The 20968-nt window shown below is 49.2% G+C and overlaps 5 protein-coding genes across 5 annotated transcripts; 1 reads left to right on the plus strand and 4 right to left on the minus strand.

The window, feature by feature from the left end:
- Positions 1-5577: 5577 nt before the first annotated feature.
- VFPPC_01947 (MULE transposase domain-containing protein) lies at positions 5578-7712 on the minus strand (the record flags this gene model as incomplete). The annotated part of the gene is made up of 2 exons (XM_018281681.1): positions 5578-6597; positions 6663-7712. 2 exons carry the CDS (start codon positions 7710-7712, stop codon positions 5578-5580), a joined length of 2070 nt encoding a protein of 689 aa, XP_018138712.1.
- Positions 7713-12604: 4892 nt separating this feature from the next.
- Positions 12605-15049, minus strand: VFPPC_01948 (ribonuclease H-like protein; the record flags this gene model as incomplete). The annotated part of the gene is made up of 2 exons (XM_022428253.1): positions 12605-14572; positions 14639-15049. 2 exons carry the CDS (start codon positions 15047-15049, stop codon positions 12605-12607), a joined length of 2379 nt encoding a protein of 792 aa, XP_022284102.1.
- Positions 15050-16809: 1760 nt separating this feature from the next.
- VFPPC_01949 (hypothetical protein) lies at positions 16810-17312 on the minus strand (the record flags this gene model as incomplete). Its single annotated transcript, XM_018281683.1, has 2 exons — positions 16810-17162; positions 17216-17312. The coding sequence occupies 2 exons, from the start codon at positions 17310-17312 to the stop codon at positions 16810-16812; spliced, it is 450 nt and encodes a 149-aa protein (XP_018138714.1).
- A 371-nt stretch (positions 17313-17683) lies between these two features.
- VFPPC_13181 (bZIP transcription factor, bZIP-1) lies at positions 17684-19014 on the plus strand (the record flags this gene model as incomplete). Its single annotated transcript, XM_018290958.1, has 3 exons — positions 17684-17767; positions 17823-18819; positions 18887-19014. 3 exons carry the CDS (start codon positions 17684-17686, stop codon positions 19012-19014), a joined length of 1209 nt encoding a protein of 402 aa, XP_018138715.1.
- Positions 19015-19313: 299 nt separating this feature from the next.
- VFPPC_01950 (thiol methyltransferase) lies at positions 19314-20342 on the minus strand (the record flags this gene model as incomplete). The annotated part of the gene is made up of 2 exons (XM_018281684.1): positions 19314-19673; positions 19863-20342. 2 exons carry the CDS (start codon positions 20340-20342, stop codon positions 19314-19316), a joined length of 840 nt encoding a protein of 279 aa, XP_018138716.1.
- Between the last annotated feature and the right edge of the window lie 626 nt (positions 20343-20968).

The following is a 20968-nucleotide window of genomic DNA, read 5'->3' on the forward strand; positions in this document are numbered from 1 at the left end:
AGTTAGTTAGGTGTATTGTCAGGCTTGGCTGAGGGGCGGTGTTGAACATGATACAACATCACGTGCAACGTCCAGCCTGCGCCTTCCATAAATAGCCTACGTTGGCGGCATCTCTTCCGCTGTGACGTTCAACAACATGCACCGCCGGCAGTGGTGACGATCCAGAACATCTAGCCAAATGCGCCACCGTAAATATTCTTCTTAACACACCATTTCACATGCATGCACGCGGTCAGAGCCACTAGTCATGCAATTAATTACGTACCTGACGCCACATGCACGTCAAGCAAGCTTTCATTGGTCCCGAACAGTCGGTTGCGCCGCATCCTGCATGATTTGAGGGACGCCATTGATGTGGCTCTCATGTCAGACCTTGTAATCCGTCAAATGCGTAAGCCCACGATATCAAATCATGGCGTTGGTTGATTGCCGCCCGCTGGGCGACCGGCATGCTTCTCGTGCTTTCCGTCCCGAGGTATCCTGCTATATCGTTGTTAACTATCGGATAGAGCCGTGTGGTAATGCTGATAGGTTCCACCACATTCCGCTGATGGATTCTCATGGTCCCTTGGTGCGTCGGAATGGAAGGACAGGTCTACATCTCAGCCCATTCGATTCAGGTGTGGCTGCCATATAACCTCACAAAGCCTATGCGAGCTTCGGGGTCAATCATCATTATTCGCAATGCCTTCTACACGACTAGAGATATTACATAAAGCATCATTTGTAAAACGATAAACACCGAGCGCAATTATGGATGTACAAAGCGACACTACAGTCTTCTATAGAGAGTACAGGCTTTTAGTTGCCCCGCCTATTAAACATTCAGAAGCAAGTTGGTCCGGGTTTCTCTTGAGTAATTCACATATTGTTGATTGTACGGGAGCCTACCCCAGTCCGGATATACGTCAAAAGGTTGAAGACCTATGTTTTCTTCCATCTAGAATGCCAGAGAGGGTACCCATTCACACCGGGAAGTCTCTTGAATACATGTATGAAATTGTAGCAATACCCATCCCAGAAAATATTCCGCTAATGGTAATGGAGATACATTGAATTTAGAACTGATTGGAGACCCGCAACTGCGGCCATACAAGGCCGCAATCTCACTTTTCGCCGGCCTGGTTTTCTACCAATCCTGTCGCAAATTATTTCGCCTCTTCGGATACTTTCATTTGGCCCTTCTGTGACAGAATTAAAGCTCCACTGGATCGAGGAATTAATGGGCATTTCAGTGAGGGACTACGATGACTTGTTCATTCGCGTGTCAGATGTGGAAGTCGCGCTTTTGGGCGAACCGGCTTGCCAAATTGCCGGCGACATTGATGAATCCCTTAACATCTGCATTGAGAACCTGAAGTCACACAATCCGCATTTATGGCCCATAAAACCACTAGAGATAACGCAAACCCTTGACGAAGTATCTAGCGTACAGTTAACCCGTGTTATTACCGCCCTTCGCCCGTCGCAGAATGCGGTTTTTGACACTGACCTATTGCCACATGCAATGATCAAAGTGTCGAATTTCTTGGTTAATTTTTCTGCTGAAAAATGGATTGTGCTACCGGATTTCAGACTAACAAAGGAGCTATCTCCTCGAATGGTGTTCCAGTGGGCCTTGGCTCTGTTAGACGTCCTGCAGGAATATGAATCAATTAGTTCACTCTGCGAGAGCACTTTATAGCTTGAATTGACAGCCTGCAAAGCCAAGTTTTCGTAGTTAGGGAGACCACATTGCATCGCCAACGGGCCTGCGTATATCTGTCGGATAAGACTGCCTCTGTGAATTGAACAAGCAGACTTGGCGTAATTGCTGGATGTCATAATATCATTTGCTAACCACCTAGACCCTATCATCAATGGGAAAATGCCTCTACTCGCCATGAGACTTCATCGGCAAGGCAGACTGGATGAAAAGATAAATTTGGGAATATGGGCTCAGATTTCCCGAAATTAAAATTCCTGAACATATGTCGCCAATTCTGTTGCTTAAGATGAATTGTTTGGGTTTGTTGCACCAGTCGGGCTACATGTGAATGCCGCCGTCATGCATTCTACATCTCATGCGCTACAGTTTTTCTTTTAACATCAATAACTATTTATGCTCCTGATCATATATAAATTTTATTTAAGTGGATTCATGAGTTCACCATTTGCTTACGATACTCAAAATGACTGTTTTCGGAGTCCACTTATCATTATGACTGGCAATGAATTATATACCATGAATGGATAGAAGCTCTGTCACCCCGGCTATCTTCACCATCCCGGCCAACTCGTGGAGATTCATCAATTTAGCGTAAGAAACAAAGCATGGTAAGAGTTTGTCTAACTACAGACACTCAATGAGATGGAGATATATACGCAAAATACCCCGGTTGGCTGACTTGACTCTCGTTAAGGGTGTATTGCTGCCAGTCTCGCTTTTAAGAGAGGAGATGGTTTCGTTGTTAAATCCTCCTAGGAGATTTGAGCTCAAAAGCTTCTCGTTACCCACGTATCTTCTTTAGACGGGCGGCCATGCCAATGTAAAAGGTGTTAGCGCTGTCCGGCTCTCAACCGGACGCCCAAGACATCCACACCCTCGTGTAAGCCTTGCCAATATTCCACAAATCTACTCAGCTCCTTCTTGTCTACGATGTGTTTTCTCGGCTCCCACGTCGTGGTAGCATCAGACCACCTTACCAGGAAGGTGTGTTGTCTCCACCGAGCCAGGAGGCAGGCCATTCGGTAAACGTTGAGACAGACATTGGGGTGGGCAGATTGGATGGGCTGCGGTACATTCTCTGTGGGCTGGTTTGATTGCTCTCCTCTCGTTTTTGGCTTACGAACCTCGACATTCTTTGGTGGTTGACGATTTCCGGCGGCTGAATCGCACGACCCAGCTACTGTCTTCCACAACGCATTAGTGATGCAACCTTATAGTACACGTACGTACGTACGTACGTACTGTATTTTGGCCATAGTACCGTACGTACATACAAATTTCCCCTTTCCATTTTGGGTAATAGTGAGCCCCGCCCTTCTACCATTTTTGGGCCTCAAACCTCAGATTCCACCTCGGTGCCAACACCCAATATATCACCTGTCAACTGTAATACACCCTCCCACTCAAAGTCCGTGTTGGTTGAGGCCATTGCGCCATCCATCCAGACCTTCCTGCCATGCGTATTTACAAACAACTCGAGATATGAATCTTCGAGTTCTAGCCAATCCTTCTCCTCAAGATCCGCCCAGCGCTTCTTATGGGAACACTTCTGGTTCTTGAGACGATCTAACACGCGGTAGTTCATAAAAATGAAGGCCTGCATGTCAGCGTGCACTGGCGTAAGGCGATTCCGAGCTTTTGTATGTATAAAACTAATAGCAGAGAAGCTTCGTTCTGAGGGTACGGAGTTCGCAAGTGTGTTCATGATCTTCACAGCTACTCTAGCCAGAATTGAGCCCTGGTTGAGGAGACACTGCCATGCCATTGCTGGCTTAAAGCCATCGTCGTATACAGCACTGTGCTTATTAAATAAGCCGTCTGGGTCGCCAGTACGCATTCGGAAATGTGTGAATTCGGAAAGAGCACGGTGATATTCGCTGTCGTTTTTCAGCTGTTTCCGCAAATACTCTTGTACGCGCGCGAAGATGCTAGGCGGCAGTTTCGAATTTGGGCCGGTTGTATCGGGCCGGAGGGCATCGGCGATCCAATGTATGTCGTACGGTTGCTTATCAAGCCGTGCTTGGAAGATCGCGTCAATATCGTCCCACGGAACATCGGGAAACTGATCAGCCTCCCTCATCTCAGCCCATTTGCGTTTGACTTGCAGCCAGCGATTTACGACGTATGCGATTCCCGCTCCATCAGCTTCGGAAGCGTGTTGAAATTCGTTTACGGGCTTTAGAACAGCAACCGCAGTCTCGAGTTTTAGCCAGAAGCTGTTGTCTTTGATGATTCGAACGGAGGCAGGCAGCAGAACGGGGCAGTCTCGAGATCGCTGCTCCTCCCGAACATCTTTTCGGATAGACCAGTCTCTGGCAGGATCTCGAGAGCGAAGGAGTGAGAAAAAAGAGTTGTACTGAGAACCCCAGCGTGTAATTACACTACTCAGAAGGAACGAATTAGTAGAGCGATGCAGTCGAAAGACAGCTGGCGAGTTACCTTCTGATCAGCGCGCGAGTTACTCCGTTCCACCTCGTGCGCTGGCACATTCTCAACCTCTGCAACTGTAACTTAGACCGGGAGAACAACGTGAGGAGGGTGTTGACGCTAGTACCAAGATCCTCAAAGAATGGAAGAAGAAGGATGTCTTTAATTAATAGCTGAAGGCCGTGAGAATCACATAGAGAGAAGTTGATATGTGAGAGCTCCGGGAATCTCCCTAGGAAATCATGTACAGAGCGCATCGTATTTTCCGTATCCGTACAGATAGAATTGATTCGACAGAGATCACCGCCGCTCAGTTGCTGCATTTCTCTCCATATCAACTTAACCCAATTTTCCGTTGTGTGCTGTTCGTCTCCCGTATCAAACGTTTTCCAGTAGAAAGCTGGGCCATCTGGTATTTGTACCGAGATATTGACGATTCTATGGCCGGAGACATTATCGGAAGCGTCAAATACTATATTGAACCACTCTGAGCTAGAAATACGTTTGAAAACCTCGTCACGGAGTTCCTGATAGAAGTCGGGGAGAATTCTCGTGATAGCAGCGCGGCTAGGAAGCTTCCAGCCAGGTTTGATGCGAGTGAAGAAATGGAGTGATGATCGGGACACTCATTTCGACACTCATTTGCGCCACACACTCATTCTCGACAGTGGCTGAGCAGCGCACCTTACCTGGGGCACGTCTTCTGGTACCGCACAGCTTGGGACTTGCCCACGTAGTATGTCAAGATCAAGTCGCTCATTCAAACCAAACGCAGTATGGTATTGCCTAAGAGGCAACAGCAATTATCATACTGCTGCCTTGCAGGCAGCAGTATTCCAAAGTATTTAGTTATCGTATAGATTCCACTCTTTTATGTAGGAAATCAAGAGTCTCTCGTTGCCCGATTCACAGGGGATCTTCTGCCCGATCGTCGTCCAGTTATGCAAACAAGTCGTGAAGTGTGACATAGTAGACTCAATTACCATCTCGCTTTTGTGTTCTTCAGACACCTCTCAATTAAAACAATCGATGCTTTCAACGCTGTTACACTTGACTGTTTCATTATACAAACATTTGACAAAATTTCTATCTCCTTCGCTTTATCTCTTGCGAGTCATCATCCATTACCGCTGCGTAGTATCCTGTTTGAACTCGCCGTCGCTTGCTGCTGACCTCACCAGCGATCCCCAGGGGCGCTGTAGATGGTGGTCGTTGTTGCAGAACTAGTGGTTCAGATTGAGACCGGGACTGCTCTACAATAGTCTCTTCATCAGATGCCTCGGAGTTAGCCCCAGATGATGATGACACCAGACCGTAATCTGCGTATTCCCCTGGTCGACATTCACGACGATAGTGCCTTGGGTTAGCTGTCGCTGTGATAGGACCATCTCGTCTCTAGCCTGGGCATTCGCTTCTCGCTGTACTCGCTGTGAATCGCGTGCCTATTGTTCTAAGGCTGTAAGCAGTCGTCCGGTTCTTGTGGCTTCTCGTCGACCAATTGCCCGTCGGTTTGGTAGTGCTTCCGGTGCAGATATGGGAATCGCCGCCATTGCCCTACGATTAGAGGCGATCGTCTCCCCTTTTCCCGCCAGGGCAAGTAGTTGCTGCTCGAATCTGCTCCTTTCCTCACCGTCGAACCCGTCGCGTAGCTGTACGAGCTTCTGAAGCGCGCTTTCTAGCCTGGCTCGCTTTGGTGAGATAATAAGCTGTGTGATTGACTCATATGACGGCGCCCATTCTCGAGGTCTATGCACATGGCCAGCGAGCCAATATCTGGGATGAACGAGTGACCTGGGTAGAGGTATTCCAGTCTCGTATGCCTTCCAGAGATCGTGATAGCAGGGCAAAAGCCACTGCTGTCGCATAACACATCGACAAGGCCGAGATTCTATATTCTCACCGTCGCCAGCAAGCCTCTTGAGCTTAGTCCACTGCTCATCTATTAAGGATATTGCGTATGAGCTGACTGTGCCAGTGAGAAGTTTGAATGCGTGTCGATCAATACGCACAGCTTTCTCTGTCATCGAGCAATGCTCCTCTTCAGTCATTTCATTATAGAAGTCTCGATTCCAGTCAGCGATACCTGCGGCCGATGCTGCAATACTCATGTGACCGTGGGTAACCTGATGGATGAGCCTATTCTGAGACTCAGCTGTCTGGCTTGCTCGACATCCAAGGTTGGTATATTGCTTAGTATAAGCGACGACAAATCGAGACTCCTTCATCTGCCAGTTATCCACGATGTAGTGACGATCTTCTGGCTGTAGAGAAATAATTAGTAGTGTTCTGTTTGTCTCAAGTTCGTCAAATGTATATGAATAGACATAGTTCTTGATTAGTTGTCTTAATCCAGCTAGTCCCTTATGTTCGTCGCCATCGATATCCTCTCTTGTATACTGATGGTCACCGAGCCAACGAATCATGGCGGTTTGAACGTGCCAGGTGCAAATCTGAAGTTTTGACTGAGGTAAGGCTTTGTCAGTGTCGTAGGCACTAATCATTCAGACGAGTGGTCAACGATAACTACCGCAGGCTCACAGACACAATCATAGTAGAATTCCGTACGCATACAGTCAAAGAAGAAGGTAAATGACTCAGCAGACTCGCTAGGGGTGTATGAGAAGGCCACTGGCATCGTCCTATTTGTATTGGTCTTACCAACAGCGACGAGCAAGGGAAATTTTAGCTTATTGGTTCTGAAGGTGCCATCAACAATGAGCACCGCATTGGAGGTAAATCGCTGGGCGAAAGGCACTGCCTGCTCGCAGTAGAAGAAGATTTGGACCAGTTTGCGGGCGACAACGATTCCGTCTTCAATTGTCTCTTCTGTACGTAGTCGATACTTAAAACCGCGGTCTTCTAGCGCTCGAAGCAATGCGGTGATCGTGTCTTCATTGTCTTTGATGTCCTGGGGGCATAGTCTGACCAAATTATAGTAATCTCTCTTTTTGATCACCAACCCTGTTGCCTCTTCTTTTAGTAGCTTCCGAGCATCAGAATAGGCTAAACCCTGAGTCCTATAGTCGCGGGCAACAGTGAGTAGCGCCTTATAGTCATCGATAGACTGCCTGTGGACGCCATAGGCGAATGGAGATATTGGAAATTGATGGCCTGTGTGAGTATCGTGGACCCATCTCCCAATCCACCGCTTCTCATTGTCGTGCCTATTCATCTTACGAAAAGATACAAAGTAGGCCAACTCGCACCCATATCTGGCATCATTTCGATCCCTCTGACGATTGCTGATAACCTTGCCAGAGTCTGTCGCTCTTAAAACTCGAGGATTTAGCCCCCGCTTATTTGCAGTAGTCTGGGAGTGATGAGAGCACTTATAAGTCGCAGAGACACCCTTAACTGAGCGAAATGTCACGAAGAGACACCCGGCAGCGAAACCATACGTATTAAGTCTCCGAAGACAGTCTTCCGCTGTCTTAAACACCTCCCCAGTCGTCGGCATGTCAAGCCACGCTTCTTCTTGCTGCAAGCAGTGCTTTAGCCATGTAGACCGAAGGTGAGGAGCGATAACAGCATAGGTAGGAGACTGTTGAAGCCGCAAGGCAGTATTGGAAGTGGTCATTTTTCACGATACAGGTGACTTCACCAAAAAGAATTTGATGGTACAAAATTGTCCTGGAGTCTGCTGATTGGTGGTGGATGACCCACCGAAATGAGTGTGTGGCGCAAATGAGTGTCGAAATGTGTGTCCCGATCATCACTCGCGCCGAACCACTTTGCTACGGACGCCACGTTACGGACGCTGTGTGGCTGGTACCTCTGTCAGCCACACCTGTTCAGCGCCCCGCGTTAAACAGCTGCGAACAACAGACGGGCAATATACGACTGAAATTTTTAAAGCGGGATACAGACGCAAACTTCTGTGATACAGGCCGTATTGACTATCTAGACTCTCCAACACATCATACGCGTACGTTGATACAGTCTTCGCACTTTTCCTCGCTCCTAAAACTTGACAGAAGAAGACTTTGCAGCGGGGCGTCGCGTGCTGCGGCATCTGCGTTTCGGCGGAGGCTCCACCGTCATTGACCGTCTCCCATTCAGACAACCGCCTCCGTATGCTAGGCTGTCTCCTACGGCCCGCCTGTCGCAGGCCTATCTGCCTGCCCGCCCCAAGCGTTGAGGTCTTAGTTTTGCGCTGTTTATTTGCGTTGGTCTTACATGCCGCTGCTCGACCTCGTCGGCATTCACGCCACGCCTGATTAATCTCCATGCTCTCGGGGACGGGTTGTATAGTATTTCTTGGCCGTCCTCGAAGATTTGTAACGATCTTGGGATCGAGAATTCGGCGGTAAGGATTCCGCGAAGTGGGCTCCCCCAGGTGCCACCGAGGATGAACATCCCATTTCGTCAAGAATGATCCCGCTGCCAACTTCTTATAAATTATATGACAGCAAGGAATTCCCAGCTGCCAGGATACAGTACAGGCTTCGTTACAATTTCCGATCGGTTCTGGCCAAGGGCAGGACCTGCTAGGTATAGCCTTTAGAGCGCGGCGATGCTCTCTGGCGACAAGCTTAAGCCCTGCCTGGGACATTACAATACGTAACTCCCCCAGGTATTCCAATCCAGGTCCGGAGTACACCCTTCCGGTTAACACTTCGTCCTGTGAGCAGTTATCGATGAAGTCTCGCTCCTGATCAGCTAACATGCCCTCTATCGCTTCAACAAGCCCGTACAGGTGACGTGTGCCATTCAGCAGGTAGCTCTGGACGTTGTTGTTGCTTGCCTCCGTGCCAGGAGTCACCCGAACCCCGAAATTGCCGTATTTCTTGATGAAGCAGTGAGTCCATTGCGAAGCTATGGGCAGATAGGTATTGTAAAGATATATCAGAATGGCCTGCTGGTCATTGAACTCTTCGCATAAGCGCACCCAGGCCTTCTCGTAATCTTCCTTGGTCTCTGCAAAGACTACATACTTCTACAATTCAAGGACTCCTCGATAGTTATGTGACACAGGCGACATCGGGTTGGCCTGGGCAGAAAGGGGGCCACCGCGCTTCCCTATATCGAGAACAGCTGCCTTATCCGTCGAAGTCAGTGCTACTTGCAACTGGCCATTGTCGGAGCCGCTGAATCCATCATCGTCGTCTTCCTCCTTTTTATCCTTCCACCTTCGCTTGGCATTAAGAAGAACGTTCGAGTTAACCACATACAAGGTCAATGGAGCGCATTCCTCTAGAATACCAGTCTGATTAGCTGAAACAAGAATGAGAGGCTACCAGTCGGAGGCCATCGAATAAGGCATCCAATGAGAATTGATACTTGAAAAGTCAGGCAAGCTGAATTAACCTCCGCTCCCATAATGGTCATCTCATACACAGCCTCTAACTCCCCGGACTGAAAGGTGTTATCTACTTGATTGATTTGAGACACCATTGCGACCGGGCGTCAAGCACATCTCCTTGATGCAACGCTACCGCCGCCTTGCATGTTTCACCGGCATTGCCACTATGGGCGGACAAAGGAACCTTTGATAGTCCATGGGTAGTATCCACAGGACGGTAGAGCAGTCAAATGGCACAAGCAGTTGTCAGATTCTCAATTTGTGAGACTGTTGCAGGGACCATACTCTCACACATGAACAAATGAGGCTGCAATTGTTGACCTACAAACCGGCGGTGAAGCCTTGTGGCTTGCCAATGCACCTATTGCTCTTGATGGCGAAGCAGAACATCCTCAGCTAGACATGGGCTGTGGACAGAATGCACCGGCTTATGAGATGTCAATGTAAAAGGGTATGTAAGAAGCCATAGAATTTGAAAGCGGTTTTGTTGGGTACGTGATAGACATTTTACCGAGATAAAATCGCATACATGGCGAACTAGTGTAAGGTCTATGCTTGGCCCACTGTATGGCGGTGTGTTTTGGACTCTCCAGCCAAACCTTCCAGCAAGGCAGACTAAATACCCCGAAGCAATCCAAAAAGGCATTTCGGCCGACGGGCAATGATGTCTTCCTTAAGGGCCAGTGGGTGGAGCGTGAGACATCTGTTCCGCCCCCCATCTAACGACCAGATTAACATCACGCTAGCTCCTCGGGCACAGCTCGTCACACTCTTCATCATCCTCGGCCAATTCGCATTGACTCCTAGTCCTGCGAATATTCGGTTGCGTGCGCCGACCACTGTAGCGTACACCCGTCGTCTTTCCAGCTCTAAGAACTGTAGAAATTCCACTTGCTGTCGCCGGGTTGGGGTGCCAATTTGGCTACTTGCTTGAGTGATTGGTTTCTTGAGGCGCTCTTTGTGCTCGTGATAGCTGACAACAATTTGGAAGAGTTCTACAAGGGTCAATTAAGTTAGCCTGGGGAGTGCAGCCTAGGTACGTAAGGTGGAGGCGTGTTAGATTCTTAACTATCATAAAATCATACATAACGTGGGTGCATAGCGAGCCGGCCAGCATAGCGAGCCGCCCACTCGCACTCACACCTAAAAGGTCCTTTTTATATCCCTGTAAAAAACGCTAATTATACCTAATAATAGCTGCTTTCTTAATATAAGATATTTAACTACTAATTTAGCCTAATTATAGAATTTCTAGTGTCTAGGTTGACTAGTTCTTAAGATATTTAGAAAAAACCTGTAACGGGCGTGGCCCGTGTCTATTCAACAAAAGGGTGCCTCCATATTGTCTATCTAAAACTAAGGAGAAAGGAAAGATCAGAGCTCGAGGCGAGCCTCGAGCTCGTGGTCAAGTAGTCGTTGAGACTAAGCGAAATAACCTAATTACAGACCTGGCAGAGCCAGGTCTCAGATACCGGGCGTAGCCCGTGACAAAACCTAAAACTACACAGTATAAATAAGAAATTTTAGACTTCTTAATAACTTGCTACCCTATATACTAGAAAATCTAGATTTAGGTTTATTTAGTAGTTAAATACCTTATATTAAATTTATAGCTATTTTTAGCTATAAATGCGATTTTTTGCAGGGATATCTAAAAGTGTATTTTGTATAGGAATTCTAAGTGGCCGGCTCGCTATGCTGGCCGGCTCGCTATGCACCCACGTTATCAGAAATATGAAAGGCGGGCCAACCACCTGAATACAGGTGGTTGGGGAGTAAAGATAAAAGGATCTTAACTCTTGAGGCTAGACAAGCAGACATAGACAACAAGAAGAACAATCAACTTAATTACATTTGAATTAGACCCTTCTCCGTGACATTGTAGTGCCTTCGTATTTCTAACAAGGCGGCAGAATCCAGGATACGCTAACAGGAAACCGTGCGGCCAATCAGAAATGGTAAGCGTCAAGCCAGTGTAGCCAAAGTGTCCGGCCCGTCTAGCAATTCCCTAAATTAAAGAGCCATTATTTCCGCATATATAGCCCACAGAGCCACATGTTGCCTCTGATTGAGGTGCAAAGATGGTAAGGGCAAAGATCATCGCGGATGGAATATGACGAAGGCATAACGACGCAGGCTAGTCCGTGCAGCCCGAGGAACACCTCTTCTCTGTAAGGTAGTTCCGAGCATTATCACTCCATTAACGGGTGCCGACCAAGGTCTACTTTGTTGGTACACTGCTGTACTTAAACCGGCAGGAAACAGCCTGGTGTAGCGTGGATTTAGCCCGTCGGGTTAAGCACTAAATGGCTGTTTACCTAGTACTATAGGTTGTGCCGACATCCAAAACTTGCCACACTTAGGGTAAGCTATTTTTGGCCCCTGCAGAGGATCGTAGACGCACTTTGAGAAGAACAACAGAAAAAACCCTACAGCCAACACCCGCTTAACCAGTGATCAGAAGCCTTTTATGGCATTTATTTATCATTCTTGAATGCCAAAGTGGCCCGTAACCAATCCAAATCGGCAAAACCCCCTACGTTGCATCCATGAGGCATCAGAAAAAGGTCATTTTTGGCGCTTTTACAGGGGTACTACGTTCAGCCAGTTCCAGCTCGTTGAGGGACCAACCGCAACCTCCGCTGCTCCTCAGCAGGGTCTTCGTCCTGACTTTCTTCGTCTGTGTCATCTTCTTTCCACGGGGAGGTGAAGTTTGACTTCGTCACGACAATGATCTCTCGACACTTCCTCAGTTGGTCATTTCCCAATGCCCATACCGCAGGGTGCGTAATCAACCAATTCAACCCAACTGGTAACCCCTCGCAGTTGGATTGTCCTCTCGCCAAATACATTTCAGTTGGATTGAACGTCATTTCAATTGGACACCGCTTCTCTCAGTTGAATTGCCGTTGGCTGATTTGATCCAACCCGTATCTCCGATCTTCATGTCTTAAAGCCGATAGCAGCGACAAGCTGTCAGGAATACAGTGGCAATATCACGAAGGTTCAATCGAGCGAGTAGTCGGTTGATCTTCTTGTCCTTCTACACGGACAAGCATCACTCCTTTATTATCAGCCACACCTCCATCGTGAGACGGAGGCTTTCCTCAACCATAGGGCGACCAGGTCAACAGCTCTATCCAACATAATCTGACACCGGCCTACCACTACCACGAGGGTAAGACAATACCCTCCCTGCTCCATGACCGCAGACTCTGAGTCATCCCGATAGTATACCGATCGAGACGAGTTCGTATCGACGATACCATCTTTCCCGCGCTACTAAACGATCTTTCCGTCTCAGCTGACATCGTAGGTATTGACAGCAAATCTGTGGCCATCCGAGAAAGGTTCGGATATTCCAATTGGTGCTCCCGCCACCAAGAAAGAGGGCTGAATTGATATTTGTCGTCGGCGGGGGTGAAAGTCTGTATGTAACGTTCGTACTCGTCAAGCGGTGCCGAACCATTTCCCGCCCTGCCATCTCTATCCGCCTTGTTGCCTTTGCCCAGCGACTGTGCCAGGAACGCGTCATATCCCGAATGCGCCCTTCGGCCGCAAGCCGTCGAGATCACTGGTGAGGCAGGAATCTCATAATCGGCGTACTCGTCTTTCCACAGCTTCATGAGCCTCGCCGAATAGTCTTTTTCCCAGCCCGTCGCAGCTCTATGTCCCTCCCAATGGTATCGAATCGCCGGCCATCCATAACAAGGGTGCAGTACTACAGCGCCAACATAGGCAACGGGCCAGAGCTTATTGTAATACTCGTTGAGCTTCGTCCACGCTAGATTGATATGGCTTGTAACCATGTTAGCGCTGTTCTCTCCCAAACCACCAACGAGGTCATGGCTCTGCTTGAACTCTTCCAAATGCGTCAATAGATACTCAAATGAGGGAAAATACTCCCAAAAGGAGCCAGTGATAGCATGACCATCCTCGCTTGTCTTCGGATTGCCTTGTAGACGGACGGAGATTTCATCAAACGATTGCAAGACCTGAATAAAAACCTCAATCACGTCCCAGTCCTCTTCTGACAGCTTGTCGTCAAGTATAGTAGGCTTCGGTGATCTCCGCTTGCTCCTCTCCCACGCCCTTTCCGCCTTTTCGGCAATCCGATTGAAGTATTTCCGCAAAAGCAGCGCACGAGCCATCATGCGGTGACGAGAGTTCCAGCGTGTGTCGTTGTCAGCGACGGGTTTGACTGGCACGCGCTTCTTCCCAGTCTCAGGGTCGACGAGCTCCAGTACGCCACTGCTGAGCTCCTCTTCTTGCCACTTTAATAGGCACTCTATATGCTGAGACGAATTCAAAACAGCAGCGTTGAGATTATGAAGTCGGCCAACTGGACCCCTTCTCCGCCACAGTATAAGTTTATCAACTGGTCGAGAGTCGCCATGGTCTTCGGAGTCATGTTCGCTGTCGCCAGCATGCTCCATTGCGTCCTCTGCCTCGCCAAACATCAGTTGTTTGACAGCGAGATTAGTTACGTGACCCAGGCAGCGGAGGCGGCGCTCGTCCGGATCGAACCCAAGCTCGGCGCCCAGGGCTGTCACGGCCGTGTCATTGTTGCTAGCATTGTCCAAGACCATGTATCCAAGCTGGTCTCTTCCAAGGTCCCATTCTGCCAAAACGTCAGCAACTTCGTTAGCTAAGTTATCGCCAGTATGGCGTCCGGATACAGGCGGAAGGGCAAGAAGCAGCCTGCGATGCTGCCATTGTTGGTCAACGAAGAAGCAGTTGACACCAAGCAACGAGAGCTGATTGCGAGATGTCCAGCCGTCAAAGGTGATGTGAATCTTGCCGCGTGCGGTTTTCAAATGTTCTGTTACGGCCCCTTTCGCTCCTTCATAGATCGATCGCAGACGAGACCGAAGGATAGCGGCAGACGGTATCTTGTCCTTGTACATCAGGTTGACAAACTCAATGAGGCGGCGGAGACGCTCGCTCTCGATTATTCGGAAGGGGAGATTGTCGTGTGTTACCCAGTCGACAAGTAGCTCTTCGAATGCGCCAAGTTTAAGCCTCCCAAAGATAGTAGAGAAGATACGCTGGTCCGCCGGGGCTGCAGTTACCCCAAAATGATCTGCTAATGTCTTCGTTCGGCTGGGCGGTGTCGTGCCTTGTCTCCCTGGGTCCTACAAACTTCAGTTGGAAGCCCCCGTTGAGGAGCGGGCTAGAGCTAACCTTGATCCCATGGACACTCGTAGGTGTTTGATAATATTGGCACTGCCGTTCGATTCGTACGAGAAGTGCGAGACGGTCCGGCACTTCTTCTTCACGCACAGGCGGCACACCCAGCGAAGCTTCTTGCTGTTGCTCTTGAGCCTCATGCGAAACCCCTTCACCCACCACCAGGCAACCTTGGTGCCATGAGTCCTCGGAGGCGTGGCCGCTCGAAGCTCGTCGTTAAAGAGCTCAAACGGGAACGTAGCTATTTCGCCGGGGGTGGGATTCTCATCCAGTTTGAGCGTCTTTCTTGGCGGGGTCTGGAGCGTTGAACCCGACAAGGACGACCGAGTAGAGAACCTTGACGGGCAAGGAGACGAATGCAGCATTAACGATGTTTCAGAGTCTGTCTTGCCCAGGACATTGTCCTCGGAATCTGTATCCATCGTGTTGGCTGCTAGGAAACAAGGCTGCCAGAGCCCGTTGGCGAAAGAACAGAATGGCTTCCGCAGCGTGACGCACGGCAACATTTGATGCCCAGAGCCAAAGGTTTACATCCTTCGCCTCCATTTTATCGGTCACGACAACGCAACCTTTCCTGGCGGCCTGCACTGATACATGACGCGGTGACAACTGCCACATGATACGAGGCGTTGTGTACAAATAGAGTGGCCATCTAACAAGGTGTTTGGTCAGGTAGCGTTGCGCCAAAATGAGAGCCGCGACGTTAAGAAATACTTATCACACTATAGCTCATAGGCTATGGACCCAGGTAGATTTCACCATCGGCATATAGGGTAGCAAAGACAATGTACCATACTATTAGTGAGCTAGTCAATTATCAACAATCGCGCCAGTATTCGTGTAAAAAGTAGCATTCACTAGGCTAGTGTATTATCAACAAATGTCATTGCCGGAAACTTACGTTTGGTATTAATTACTTCTACATAGTGACGTGTTGCGAAGTTTATTGTCTCTTTCCGCTCAGGCACTCAGAGCTGCCGGTACTAATTGCACCCAGATTTGGCTGATGAGAAGCCCCAACCTCGAGCTCTAAAAACATGCTAAGCCTGGGTTTCTTGGAAGCTGCCGGTCCCTCAAGTGTTTCTCTACTCTTCGCTATTACATATTATATTACTTTACTTGGGTTGCCAGGTCCTCAGTACTTACACACAGCTCAAAATTTAACGCTAGTTGTAAGTACCAGCGACTTTGCAGATCCCCCACAGACCACCTCGCGCCAGGCTTGACGTTAAACACCCCACCAGTTCAGCCCTACTTGAACTTGCCAAGGACGACCTCTTGAGTCTACGTTCTGGTTCCAACGCCAGATTGACACGAGCTGAACGCGAAGCTTGGGCGTGTAGGAGTGTTGTGAACAGGGGGCTGTCGCAGTTTGGCTTAATATGACAGTCGTCACGGACGATTTATTGGCTGCCAGTCAGTGGTGGCGGCTCCAAGGATCCCACCTTGACCTGGAGAACGGAACCAGTTGGATGCAGTTGGATCCCAACCCAATCAACGGGACCTCTAAATTGGTTGGTTGGCAAGGACGAGGAATTTGGTCTCAGTTGGGTTGGACCTCAGTTGGAGCATCCAACGGCTCCAACCGTTGGAAACAGTTGGTTGATTACGCACTCTGCCATACCGTACGCTGGCCGAGGGGCTGTATTTGCTGTACCCGGCCTCAAGTTGAAGATCAAGGCAATCGCTCAGGCGAAGCCAGTCTATGTCGCAGTTATTAATATACCTTGGGAATTTGAATCTTACTTGCATACAGTCTCGATGTTGCCGTCACTATTCTGCACAAAGCTATTAATTTACATCCTTCCTTTCCCCAGCTTTTCACAGATATAGTTCAGGAATAAATACGATACTCCGGGAAGAGGAATTGTTCGCTTGAACTAGCGAAGGAGAAAGTGAACAACGACGGTACTTCCCATGTCGTGGATGAAACATCAGCTTTAATGTATGGATTTTGGTGTAAACATTTGGACGCTCAATCTCCTATTCTCATTCTATGCCTCGACCAGAAAGGGTACATCGACCTCCAAAAGATCGAAGCCCAGGGAACCAACTAGCGAAGTCCAAGACCACTTACAAATATCCTTGATATCGGTCCTTGATATCGGCCCTTGAATTTGTGTTTGTGAGAATCGAACTGGCAAAAAGCAAGGCATCAGATAATCTCTCCCCGACAAAGCAACTAGTACACCAAAATCTCTTCATCTTTTCCTCCCCCGTCCCTCCATTTTTTAAGCACCTTCTTCATATCCGCCGCGATATTCTGAGCATAGTCAGGCCCAGCGGCCCCAGCAGGCAAATCCGCTGGGTTCCCCCTCACCCAAGCAACAGGTTCTTTAGCAACACCCGCGAATTTCTTCTTAAGCTCTTCAACCTGCTGAGGCTCATAGCCGCGACCGAAGATTACCGCGCGAGGAGGCCGGCTGTAATCGTGGGTTCCGATCTCATTGGGGCTCCGAGACTGAGGTTCGCGACCTGCAAGCAGCTGCGGGAGCTCAGCCTCTGCAGCCTCATATGACAGGATGAAGTGGATGACTGAGGAGCATTAGCACCATACTTTGTTTATTTCAGGAATGTATATCAAGAACCTTCATATTCAGGCAGCACGTGCTGGGAGATTGATTTCCCCATCGCGGGTATTCTGCCGCAGGCAACTACTGGCATCGGCTGAGTGAATGAAGACATGTTGCGAGAGCTGTACGCTGCGGATGAAGGTATTTTGGAGCAATGGAGATGGAGAATTATGGAGTAAGCTGAGGTCGATGATTCGATTTATATTCCTCGTTGCGGCGCGCTCGGTCTTGATGATCAGTTGATGACGTTCGGACGGAGCATGAGAGCCCGTTATCTCCTTCCAGCCAATTTCAAAGCCATAAACTTTGGGCGCAGTTCGGGCCAATCGTGGCGACCCACCGATTATTCGATTATTCAACAGTCCCGACGCCCCGACCCCGATGAGTAAAGCAACGCCGTCACGTCCTTTTCGCGTTCTCAGATTATCCATTACATCACAGCATGTCTTCAAGATAGAAAGGAGGCCTCAAAAGCAATACACCATGGTGGAAGCAATGACTGACGCGCACGCGCCTCGCAAGAGGGGCCGGCCACGAAATGCGACGGACGATCAGCAAGCTCCCGAGGTGGGCACATCCCGAGCAACTACAGAGCAAGTTGGAACTGACTCAAGGAATCCAGAGACGTCGAAGGCAGCTTCGCGTCGCGCAACAAGCATATCGCAAGAGAAAAGAGACCACGATCGTCAATCTGCAATCTCGCATACGGGAACTCGAGTCGGGCATCGAAGAGCTCAGCGAGTCGTTCCTTTCCTTCAGTAATCTTCTGTTCGAGGCTGGGATTCTTCAAAATCAGCCTCGTGTCACATCTGCTCTGCAAAAAATTACACAGCAATGCGTGTCGCTTGCCAAAAGGGGCTGCGACGAGGCCGGACAACCTGCAGCCCCGGCGGACGTATCGCCATCGACGTCTCCCACGCTTAGCGACACACAAGATTTAATCTCAAATTACAAACCGCTCATAACTCAACTTGATTCATTGCCAATAATCGGTGATGTTTTCCAGTCCTCGCCGGACCTCGCGGCTCAATGGCCTGGACTATCACAACTACCCCCCACGCCACCCTTCCAAGAACAGGCAATTCTGCCGTTCGGAATAGCCTTGTCGTCTCCGAATATCCCCTTCTCATCCATCCCTAGTCCCGCCATGAATTTCCCGACCATAGTATCGCCCGACAATCTCTTAAAGCAAGGGCGCTGGACACTCTCACACCTTCTAGTCCGACAATGCTGCGAGACTGGATACTATCTATTAACAAGCTTATCTGGAGACGATCCAAGGGTCAAAGCAATCTTCGGCAAACGATTGGCCATCGACGAGCGCAACTGCTTGATCTCCGGATTCGTTGCCGTCATGCACGACGAAATAGGAGACACGATCGAGTTGAGGACAAAAGTTCTCAATTCAAGGAGGAACAGCTACTCGCCTGAACGACTCGCCGTTTCCTCTCGAACGTGGCAAATTGTCAATGAATCGGGTGCTGATGAGTGGATGGATGCTAGTGGTGTGCAAAGGCTGCTACAGCAGCGAGGGATTCGTATTCAGGACCCGAGCTCGGCCCTCTCCAGTCCCCGGTTCAATTCAGCTCCGCAGCTCAACGCAGCGAGCTTCATTAAATGTGAGTAATGCCGAGATCAATGGTTCTTTTTGTCTTCTTGTCCGTGCATTTACTGACCTTGTCGTAGATCTTTCCCTCTGCCCTATCTGTCTCGGTCGCGGACCAGCGTTCCGAAAGCGCGATGTTGAGAATGCCATTCGCCTTGCAACTCTTGATGATCCTTGGGCGTTTAACCCTGTGTGCGAAACACCATGAACTATGTATAATAAAAATAATTGCCTACAATAGATATAATCTCCGCATACTTTGCATGATGCGACGATTAGAAACAGGATCCCGCTGTGGAGTTGAGGATATCCTTCCAGTGCATATGTTCCCTATGTCCGCGAAATTTCTTTAAAAAAAGCGCCGTTTGCATCCCGGCCCTTCATTTCGACTGTCACTTTAGCGTCTAGGGGCTGGCCTTTGAAATCCAGGGCCGGACTCCGAGTTCACCTATATTTTCCATTTACATTTTCTCCTTTTTTGCGTCACACAAATGCGCAGGCACATTTCTAGTCACGTCGACGCCAAATAGAGACTCTGTCATGGATCACACCTTTCTTATCCTTGCCCACAGTGTGCGTGCGCTCTGGCTGCCAGTACGCCACTCTCTCCAGGCCCGCCTCGCTGGGCTCTAGCAACGGGTCCGCATCGACAAGACCCTTGTCGTTGTAGGAGATCTTCTCACCGGGGTGGCTCAGATGCTCCATGTAGGCCTCGGAGGGAGAGGCAAACGGAGGGCCGGGGGCCAAGGGGTCCTTATTACGAGGAGATTCCAGACAGATCAGATTGCCTGCAGGTAAGGAAGCAAGGAGCTCGGTGTGTCGGAGAGCCCATTTAGGACGGAGCTCTGGGTTCAGAGCACAGAAGAACTAGATGGTTGTTAGAAGGAAAGTCCAGAAAGACCAGAAGGATCTAGGGTGGGTTGGAAATGGCACATCAAAATTCTAAAGACAGAGTGAAGCATCTTGCAGGTCCCTCTGTAGGACGCAGAGCACAAGTGGAGAGAAAATAATAGCAATGACGGAACGGAGCCGAACAGCGGCAGTGAGTATACATACCGTGTAATCATAAATGACCTCGAATCCATTTCGAGGTACTCCAATTTCCTTCAACCAGGTATCATCAAAGAAATCCCCCTGGACGAAAGTGGCTTTCCCTCTCCCAACTTTCTCATCTCGCAGGCGGTACCGGCTATGGTTCTCCTTCTCCTCCTTCTTGCAGGCTTCGACAGCCGCGGCGCTGCACTCCAGGCCATAGGCATCATACCCAAAGCTCGCGAATAAGAGCACGTCGACTCCACGTCCACAGCCCGGCACCAGGGCCTTCCGCCTCTCACCGTCCTGGGCGATAGGCCCGCCAATGGTGCCAGCTCGCTGGACCAGGGTGTCTTCTAGCGCGGGGTTGGGGAAGCCACGATCCCAGGGCAGAGTATCGCATTTGTCCCAGAGGGAGGCCCAGCCCTCAACATACTTGTCGCCCTGATATTTGGCCCAGTGTGCTCGAATATCCTTGGGATCAATGTTGGTTGGAGTCGTCATGGCTCTGGGGTGGTGATGGAGTGCGGGGGAAGTTGGAGGTGGTCGCTCTGGCGTGACAGTGATAAACAGGGTAGAAAATAGGAATAGTACAGAGTGGTCAGAAACTATTGACTACACAGGGAAGTAAACGATATTGGATGCACAACGTCTGTTCTATTTATGCCTCTCTACACTCGTAATTGAGCGCCTTTACGCTGTGATTAGAATTCATTGTCGATCGATAACCTCAAGCTCCGACCGCGAACCAATAGTCAGTTTGGTGTGGGGTCGAAAGTTAATCAGTCTTTACCTGTTTATTCATCATACCGAGAGAGATCTTATGCCCACGGGTTTACTAACAATGAAGATGCTCGTAGACGCTACTCCCAGACTTTGACCAAGTCGGGCTGATTATATATCAGGAATGCCCTGGAAGCTATGGAAATACAGTGGATTTACTTGGTGATGAAGAGTATGTAAAATTCTTACTACGCAACCTGGTTCCCTGTTTCTTGATTCCATTTTGGAGCGATTATCCGTGCGCAATCTGAAGAATACTCAATACTGTGTCTGCTCGGACTGTCTGTTTCATGTTCGCCACCAGCGATGTCACATGCCAACGACGTAATGGCTTTATTCTCCCCCCC

The sequence above is a fragment of the Pochonia chlamydosporia genome, chromosome 1, assembly GCF_001653235.2.
Source record: "Pochonia chlamydosporia 170 chromosome 1, whole genome shotgun sequence".
Taxonomy (NCBI): domain Eukaryota; kingdom Fungi; phylum Ascomycota; class Sordariomycetes; order Hypocreales; family Clavicipitaceae; genus Pochonia; species Pochonia chlamydosporia.